This window comes from Plasmopara halstedii, assembly GCF_900000015.1.
Source record: "Plasmopara halstedii genome assembly, contig: Scaffold_3060, whole genome shotgun sequence".
Classification (NCBI taxonomy): Eukaryota; Oomycota; class Peronosporomycetes; order Peronosporales; family Peronosporaceae; genus Plasmopara; species Plasmopara halstedii.
The window spans coordinates 1545187-1553825 of NW_020189964.1; the positions used below are offsets into that span (position 1 = coordinate 1545187).

The 8639-nt window shown below is 42.0% G+C and overlaps 3 protein-coding genes across 3 annotated transcripts in view; 2 read left to right on the forward strand and 1 right to left on the reverse strand.

Moving 5' to 3' along the window:
- Nucleotides 1-546: 546 nt before the first annotated feature.
- PHALS_06822 (uncharacterized protein) lies at nt 547-1191 on the forward strand (the record flags this gene model as incomplete). The annotated part of the gene is made up of 3 exons (XM_024720176.1): nt 547-719; nt 773-871; nt 933-1191. 3 exons carry the CDS (start codon nt 547-549, stop codon nt 1189-1191), a joined length of 531 nt encoding a protein of 176 aa, XP_024585401.1.
- A 647-nt stretch (nt 1192-1838) lies between these two features.
- On the reverse strand, nt 1839-3526 carry PHALS_06823 (uncharacterized protein; the record flags this gene model as incomplete). Its single annotated transcript, XM_024720177.1, has 6 exons — nt 1839-1962; nt 2023-2031; nt 2189-2211; nt 2321-2375; nt 2447-2557; nt 2877-3526. 6 exons carry the CDS (start codon nt 3524-3526, stop codon nt 1839-1841), a joined length of 972 nt encoding a protein of 323 aa, XP_024585402.1.
- A 3721-nt stretch (nt 3527-7247) lies between these two features.
- Nucleotides 7248-8639, forward strand: part of PHALS_06824 (uncharacterized protein) — a gene marked incomplete at both ends in the record, with an annotated part of 1449 nt that continues 57 nt past the window's right edge. Inside the window, one exon of the mRNA XM_024720178.1 lies at nt 7248-8639. This exon is cut by the window's right edge and continues 57 nt beyond it. Within this exon, the coding sequence (XP_024585403.1) occupies nt 7248-8639 (1392 nt within the window).

The window sequence follows — 8639 nt, forward strand, 5'->3', positions numbered from 1 at the left end:
GTCACTCTCATGTGACCCCGTTACAGCCGGTCAATCAACTCTTCAGACATTAAAAATCACCTGCAATACGCCGTGCACGCTCTCGTTTGCGCTACGCTGAACCGACAATGCAGAGCATCAACTGCCTTTTCTGGAGTTTGGCGAGCGATAACAAAGTCTGTTACTTGCGGGTATTATACAAGAGCTTAGAAATCATTATCATTATCCCGCTGAGTGCGCGTGAGACCAATATCAATGTCATCACCTTTTTGCATTGAAGACTCGAATTGCCGTTGCGGTCTTTTGGCGATATAGGTCTGACTAGGCTGGCATGTTCTTCAATGCGAGTTCACTGTGAGCTCGGCAGCCTGCCGACAGAACGCGGTATCTGATGTTTGGTCTTTATAAATGCTGACACGCCGGAGCAATATGCCGAGCGGAAAATAGAAGTATTCAGAGGACGCTTGGCATGCTGTGTCTGTATGTGAAAGGCAGCATCTAGCTAATTCGGTTCATACATTATGTGTATGCTCCCATAGCAGTATCGAAGTCAGCCTGAAATTCCGCATGACAGATTTTGCGAGATCGATTTGCTACTTCGTCGAGTTTCCTGTGGCTTTTTTTGCCCGCATCTTCCTTCTAGGATCAAAGCTTGCGTTGGAAAGGTTAAGGCTGTGGACAGACCAACTTCTATTATCACTTCTAGCCTTGTCCTGGGTTGCTGGTGACCTGGAGTTCTTGTAACACCTGCTTCGGATGGCTTTGACCACCTACGGGTATTCAACACCTACAGGTATTCACCACCTACGGGTATTCGAGCATGTTTATTGATAACCTCCAATAGCCGTGATCCCGCAACTGGGAAACTGAACAGTGTGACTTGGTGGGCTAAGTAGGTGCCTGTACCCTGAGGTTCGAAGTAATTTGTATCGCCGTTTCACTGCGTGCTGAAGTCGTTGGACATTTGGATGCCATCGAGTAGGATTTCGCGTGGCTGGGGACCAGTATACGATAGTTCGTCTAAATGATTGGTGCGCCAGGGATACACCACTCCAAGCTGAGCGAGCCAGCCGCAACATGCATCGCATTCAGGACGAGCGTGGGGTGAGGACTGGGGTGAGTAAATATTGGATCCAGAGTTGTGTTGAGATCACTGAGCATAGAGTGGGTCGCACTGTCTTCGAATCGACCGACGCGCAGGTGGTCGAGTAACATCCTCTTGTCACAGTAACCTGACGTTTTGCAATGAGATCTCGGCCGATTCCACTGGTTGAAGCACCTTAGAAACTCGTACTGGTAGAACAATCCACAGATGAAAGCATATTTTTAACATTCCTCATCCGGAGAATGCTTGCATCATCCGAGTAGAAGCCATATCCAGGTCGGAGGACTGCGTGTCCCAGCAACGGACCATGCCACTGGGCATCTTCCCATTATTGGATGCATATCTCGCCAATTTTGAGCCACAACAGCGCCAAGAACAGTTTGGGGTGCAGCAGGCGGTGATTGTGCGCTGGAATTAACGCAATTGATCTCCTGTAGTCTTTTTACAAGGTTTGTCGAATCACATATTTTCTTAGATCTTAGCAGTTAATCGACACTCGATGAAATCGATGTATAGATGAAGTTTACTGAGCCCACAACGCTTGCGTATTCATCACCTCTTTGGACGTACAAATTACTGAAAAAAGCAAGTGCATTTTCTCTTAAGCTAGACTAGCAAACTGTTTAAAAGTTGGCTGGATACATGCAAATGGCTCTGACGCTGAGGTTATATAATTGAAGGGAACGTCTTCGATTTCTAGCGGGGTCATTCACGACTGAACAAGCAAGCTGTTTATTCTTACCTTTTGAAGCGGCTATATGGCAATGGAAAAAATCACTTGATATTTATCATTGAAAAGACACGTCACGTTGCCGATACACAAATTGCCAACCACTACCCTTGATGCTTCTCTTACTTTATACAGCACGTAGTACAATCTGTGAAAACAGTATGTCACGTTAAATTATTTCAATAAAATCCATATGCTCACATTTTACCGTTGATCACTTATTTATTTCGTTCTCGTTTCCGCTTAGGCGCTTTGACGGCTCTCGATGCCGGTGTATTCCATTGATTATATATCACAGTATAATTGTTGACCCTCGACTGCAAAACTTCATCGATTGTCGGCTCAGAAGACATGAGGGATTGGAACGTCGTTACCTTTGTCGGTTCTGAATACATAGCTTTTAAATCGATAAGGAATTGTTTGTATTGCTCAGGTGTGACTTTTGTATTCGCCAAATCCGTCAACACGTCTGGAAAGGTCATCATTGAGTCTAGCATCTCACCTACCTTTTTCAAAAAAGACTTCGAGATGTTTTCATTGATTTCAACTGGGTTACCAGCTCTAGTAATGAACGTTTGGAAGTCAACACTTTGAGCAGCTCGGTGTCGGCATAATCATGCTTTTTCTTATACCGAATGATGTAAGAGAGTGACGATAACAGCTCATCTTCGTCTGAACCAGCTTGTTGAAAATCATTTACCTCACTTAACGCCGATTGCGGGGATTGTTTTTTGACCAGACATCTGGCCAAAAACCACTTCCTCCGTATGTTTACATAATGAGCTGTCCCATAGCTATCTTTCTCCGAAAAACACTTGAAAAACTCTGAACTTCCAATGATCTTTACGAATTTACGGGTTTGTACGTTGTCGAGTAGTGTCATGATAAATTGGTTGTAGTTTGGATCTTCATGGCTCTCATTAGTTTTCCAGACGAACTGAACATAGTCAAGCCAATCCCGATATATTTTTGGTATCTCCCCCGACGCCAGCAAGAATCCTGAAAGCACTTTCTATACTGTTGTTGTTCATTGTCCACTTTTCAAAGACCAAATATTTGTACTCTGGTTTCGAGATAATGAGTCGCTCGAAATTCTCTGCGAAGGGATTGAATTCTGGCTGGACTCGAAAAGTTTCTAACACAGTTATCACTTCGGACATCAGTGCTTCTGCATTCGGTGATTGCATGACTTTTTCCAAGCCAAGAAGCAATTCTTCATAAATCGTATCATGTTCATGATTGAAGTTCGGGTGGTGTACAACTTGCTTAAGCCATTTCTCTATGATCTTGTAGGTACTTGGTTCTTTTTTCTTTGCAAACATAATTTGGAGCATGCCACGCGGATCATAGCTTCTGCTGACAATTTTGTTTTCATCCAAATTAGCCGTATGAATGGTAGGAGCGTTGTTCAAGATCTCTTGCATCTCTTTCATCGTATCATCAGATAGATGTGTCTTCATTAAAGCTTCAAGCGGTTCCACATTTTGCATTCTTGCTTCCTTCTCTTTGTCATCAACATGAGCCTCATTCTCCACAAGTGCGACATAATTTCTTAGCGCTCTATTGGGGATTGTGTAAGCCTTGTGCGCTGGCGTGCAAAGTGGATCACGATCATTCGTGTCTAAACCGGTACAATTTGTTTCTCCCAATCTGACTGCAAAGCAAAAGCTGACTCCACGTACGAAGACGGCAACGAAAACGTACACACGCATGACAGCTTATATAGAGGTATGGCAAACGATATGCTTTGCAGAACTGTCCTTGGAAATGGCGATGTATTTTAATTTCAATTGGCTGAAATAATGTAGATTATCGACCTCTCGGCGGCCTTGTGGATAGTTGCTACTGATCAAAGAATTAGAATAGCGCTGACGTTTGAGCACAGACGTTAGCGCTATTCAATCTTCTTATCTTGCAAAATCACGACAACCTGCGAGATACGGCAGCCATTCTCATTCACTGCTGACTTCGTTTTGCGGGATTTCTGAATGACCTCGGTCGATATATCAGATTATCAATAACGTATGACTAACGTGTTGGTGGGTGTATTGCATATGATCGATAATCGATTTTATCATATGTTGCGTTATCTGAGACAGCTAATTTATTTTTTGCGACTTCTCATCTCAACCCTAAACGGATTCATTCGAAACTGTGTCCAAGACATCACGTAAGTGTCTTTGTGTCATACTTATCAATTGAAACTGCTCACATCTTGTTCTTCGCGAAAATTCAACACACTTACCTTCTTTTAGCGCCTGAAGCTTGAAAGCAGCAATAAGACTAGCTTTTGCAATATCATATAAGAAAAAGTATTTTCTTTGCTCTCACTCGGAAGCGAAAAATATTTCTCTTACACTATATCCCGATTGAAGGAGACGACCACAAGTTGTACCTAAGCATACTGGATAGTAAAGTGATGCGAGAATAGCAATCTGCCATTCAAATTGAAAGCGCAATGACTATCGTTTTTTTCGATAGTTCAGCAGCCACAAGCCTAGTGCCAACAGAAAATCTCTTGCTTTTGTCATACAATTTATAAAGATTGATATGAACCGGTGTCAAGTTCAGATACTATTCTCGCTGGGAAAATGCCTCGCTAGTGTGATGATAGCAACTTGGCGCATTCATGAGCAACACTTCAGCATTACGGATGTTATAGGGAGCTAGAAATTGCATCCACATGCGCGTGGCGGAAGCGGTATGAGGCATCATCGCAGGTTAAATCGGGCAAATATAATTTTGCGACCTTTATAAAGTTGTTTGCTGATAAGATGTGTTGATAAGATGGCAAAAACCGAAGTGAATATATTTAGGTCCTTAGTTCGCTACTCTGTGCTACCTCTAAGCCTGTCTTTCTAGATCCTTCTAGAAGCTTCTTGATGTAACCTTATCTATCTAGACCAATGGGCGACTACCATTATGTACGTAATCAGCATCCGTAATCATCCACATGCATCCAGCGGTGTAATTTTAACACCTCCAAGTGTTGAACTCACTTTCAAAAGAAAAAAAACGAGACTTTGCCTATTTAAAAGCAGCGACGGCTCCTGGACAATTTAGAAGAACCAAAAACTTTGATGAGCTTACAAAATGAGGGTTCGCTTTAGCAGATGCTAGTAACCGTTTTGGTAGACCCGTTAGTTTGCCAACGTTCTGGGTGAAAGTGGGACTATCGGCAGTGATTAACCTCCCGCAGCTGAAACTTGTGATCTTTCCCAGTTGTGGTAGTACCTCGGCTCTACTTGACACCCGACGTGCATTCGTTTTTACAATAATTCGAAGCTCGGAAACGTATAGCGATTCTGCCCTTACGAGTCAGTCGGAGGTAAAATGGATGTGTTAATACGGGTTTGGTGTCATCTCCGTTGATTCACTTAGCTGAGCTACCCTCTGCTTAAGACCGGTAATACGGCTCTGAACCTATAAGAGGCAATTAGGGATACTCGATGCAATCTCTATATGACTATCGAAAAGTCGCCATAATCTAAAAATCCCACGAGAGCCAGCTATAAGATCTGTCTTCACAGTCTCCTTTCGATAGGCAAGGGTTAGCCCTGTTTTATGTGGAGTAATTGGTGGGTCAAGAATACATAAGGGTTGAAAATGGTAACCTGCGAGTGGGAAGATAATTTTTCTTCAATATTCATGGCCGACTGAGGACAAAGTTCGAGATTTAAGTCTTTAAAAAAGTTGAGATAAACATTTATTTCCAACTAATGAAATTCACCGTAACGATGTTGACCATGTGGACTTTTGACATATTTAGAGAAAATGTGGGTTGCAGAAAAAAAACTTTACCTTACAAATGAAGTACATCGCGATACTTATACCCTCGCCAAGAAGTCTTTACAAACCTGAAAAGTCTTTTGAGCTGAGTGATTTAGAAGTTTTTGAAGAGGAGGATACATGATGTCAAAAACCTAACTGTCAAAGTATGAGCAGGAATAATTCAGACTTCTTGTTTCTTCAAACTACTTCGGCAGGCCATGACGGTAATAAGTAAGCTCCTACATTGAGATTGGATCAAAGCAGTAGTCGGAATCATACCGTTTACATGCTAAACAGGGTTCAGCTTAGGTAGTGCTACTCAGCTGGGTAGTGCTTTGATCGCTCTCATGGATGGCTTGCAGATAAGTCGTTTTTTCTCATCCTAAAACGCCGGCAGATTGTATGCGTCTAATGTGCTGCTTCCCTGCAAAGATTTCGAAGCCTAGGTGAAGAGCGAAAGTGGAGACTTGAAATACCATGGAGCATTTCAAGACCTCAACGTCCGATGTCTCTCAGAAAACAAATTAAATGTACTGCAAACGAATTTTCGCATTTCACAAAGTATGATTTAGCTTTTGCAGAATCGTATAAAATTGCATTTTACAAACATAGACAATAGTAACGAAGAAATTCATGAGAATGTAATCAAATGTGCTTTTGTTATCATTGCCGTTTTAAAGGCGAGGTCCGACGAGAATACGAAGGAAATATGAATAAACTTGTTTAGCGTGTCTGATGTTATAGCAACTTGAAAGGATGACATCGCCTGGTCAAGATAACGACAGAAGACGAAATCACCGGCAACTTCTGACAGCATTTGTAAATCGTTCTGAAATATGGCGATCGCAATGGGTAAAAACTGTCCGTCTCCAGTCTGACCGAGTACCTTGCACCTGTAATTTGATACCACAATCTCGGAACTTGTAGCACAACTGTGCTTGACAATCTATCGAAATTACTCCAACGTAAAACTACTTGAGGATCGGTAGTCCTCCGAAATCAAACCGTTACAGCATGCAAGGCATATGAACTCCGACAAACTGATCCCTTTTTCCTTTGTGACACTAAGGGACGTACAACAGTCGAATGCTCTTTACGAAACCATCTCCACAGTCCTTTCCACAGTCTACCAGGGTCGATTTGCGTGCATTTAGACACATGGCAAGCGTTGCAAGGCCGCAGAAAGCAGAATCTGCTTGCATAATAAATTGCTCAGCCAATGGAAAGTTAATCTAATTGTAATTCGTACTGCAATCGATTGCCTCAGTGAAGAGCGTTTGACCATTTGGGCTGGAAGAAGCGATACAGTCTTGTGGTAAATGTCGTCAGTGAATGAACTACGCTGGTTGTTGAGGTGTCCATTACAAGCCGCTTAATCGATTGAGTTTTATGAAAAAGCAAATGGTCATCCTCTGTAACCTAAATACACCCAATCTTCAACTCGTCAAGACAGAGACTATTTCATATCGATGTTAATTGAGTAGAAAATCCAAAAGTTGCTGCAACATTTTTTAATTTTTGAAATGACACTCGCCTTAAACGAAACTAATTAGTGTAACACTATTTATGATGTGTCGTACTTGACTGATGCCATCCAATCAGCTTTTGTATCGTGTGTACATGGAAATAAAAACATAGCACGTATTTTCCTTCTTTAGCAACATGCGCGTGTTCATTATCGTCGCCATCTTTGTGACGGGATCTAGTTTTTGCTTTGCGATCAAAATAGAACCAAACCCATGCAATGAATCAGACACAAAGGAACGTGTTCCTCGTGGCACATCGCCACACAAAGCTTACGCGATCTCGAGTAATGCGCATAGATATAATGTCGCACTTGTGGAATACGAGGCCCATGTTAACGACAAAGCGAATGAAGAAAGGATGGAAGAGAGCGCTATTGCTGATGTGCTGCTAAGTTTATCAAGAAGTAGATCACATTTACCAGATCATGCAACGGGTGAGTTGGACCATGCGATTGACGGGCTTTTACCCACAAAAAAGGCTCGATTGGAAATGGATTCATCTCCCAAACTAGCGCTGCTCGAGGACCGTCCACAAGACTCCCATGATGTCCTCAGAAACAAGCTTTATAATGACATACCTGCATACAATATTGATTTAGAGATTATCGATGAGCCGCTGAAAACCTGGTTGAGAAGCGTTCGATCTGACGTTGACAGGAACAAAAATGAAGACAATCCTCAAGTGTACGATTACAAAGTGGTGTTAGACATTTTAGTGGGCAAATTGTCAGCACAGATTCAGAAGCCACTATCTAAAACATCAAATCATCAACTTGATCCGCACCGACAAGTGGTGAAGCTATTTGATAAACTTCAAGCCGATCCAGACTTCCAAAGTTTTGCAGAAGATGTTCAGAGAATGATGGTGTTGGATTCCACCTATAAGAGTTTGGTCTTTGAGGAATGGACACAAAACCTTAATCTTCCAGAAGATAAGCTTGAATTTTTCGTTGGTTCGCATCCTTCAATTTCGTTCGAGAATCAATTGTTTATGGCGTGGCTTGATTACGTTAACTATTACTGGACTTTTGCAAAAGATCTAAGTCCAGATCGTTACATCACTTTCATTCGTTCGCTTCGCAAATTCAAGGAGAAGAATGCGATGGATAAGATGCTTACATCACAAAAATTTATTGATGCTTTTTCGCCAAAAGTCGGCGATGGGGTCTACATAAAAGCAATTCAGTATGCTTGGGCATCTGAAAAGTGGATGAGTATACCGTCACGTACGGTTCACAACTCGAACAAATTTCAAAAAGTGTTAGAAGCTCAATCATTTATAAACATGGACGAGCTGACGTGGTTCCTTCATTACGTCGTTATTCACAAGAACGATTTTCAATCTCAAGACCTCAAGATATCACAATTCTTAGTGTCCCGAGTCGCATTTGTTAAACTGGTGAAGCTGTTGATATCGCTAAAAGATGACCCGGAATTAAAACAATTAGTTCAAGATTTGCTGATCTCCATGTCTTCTAGATCCATGTATGAAACTCTAATGGAGGCCAATGTCACCACAGACGACTAC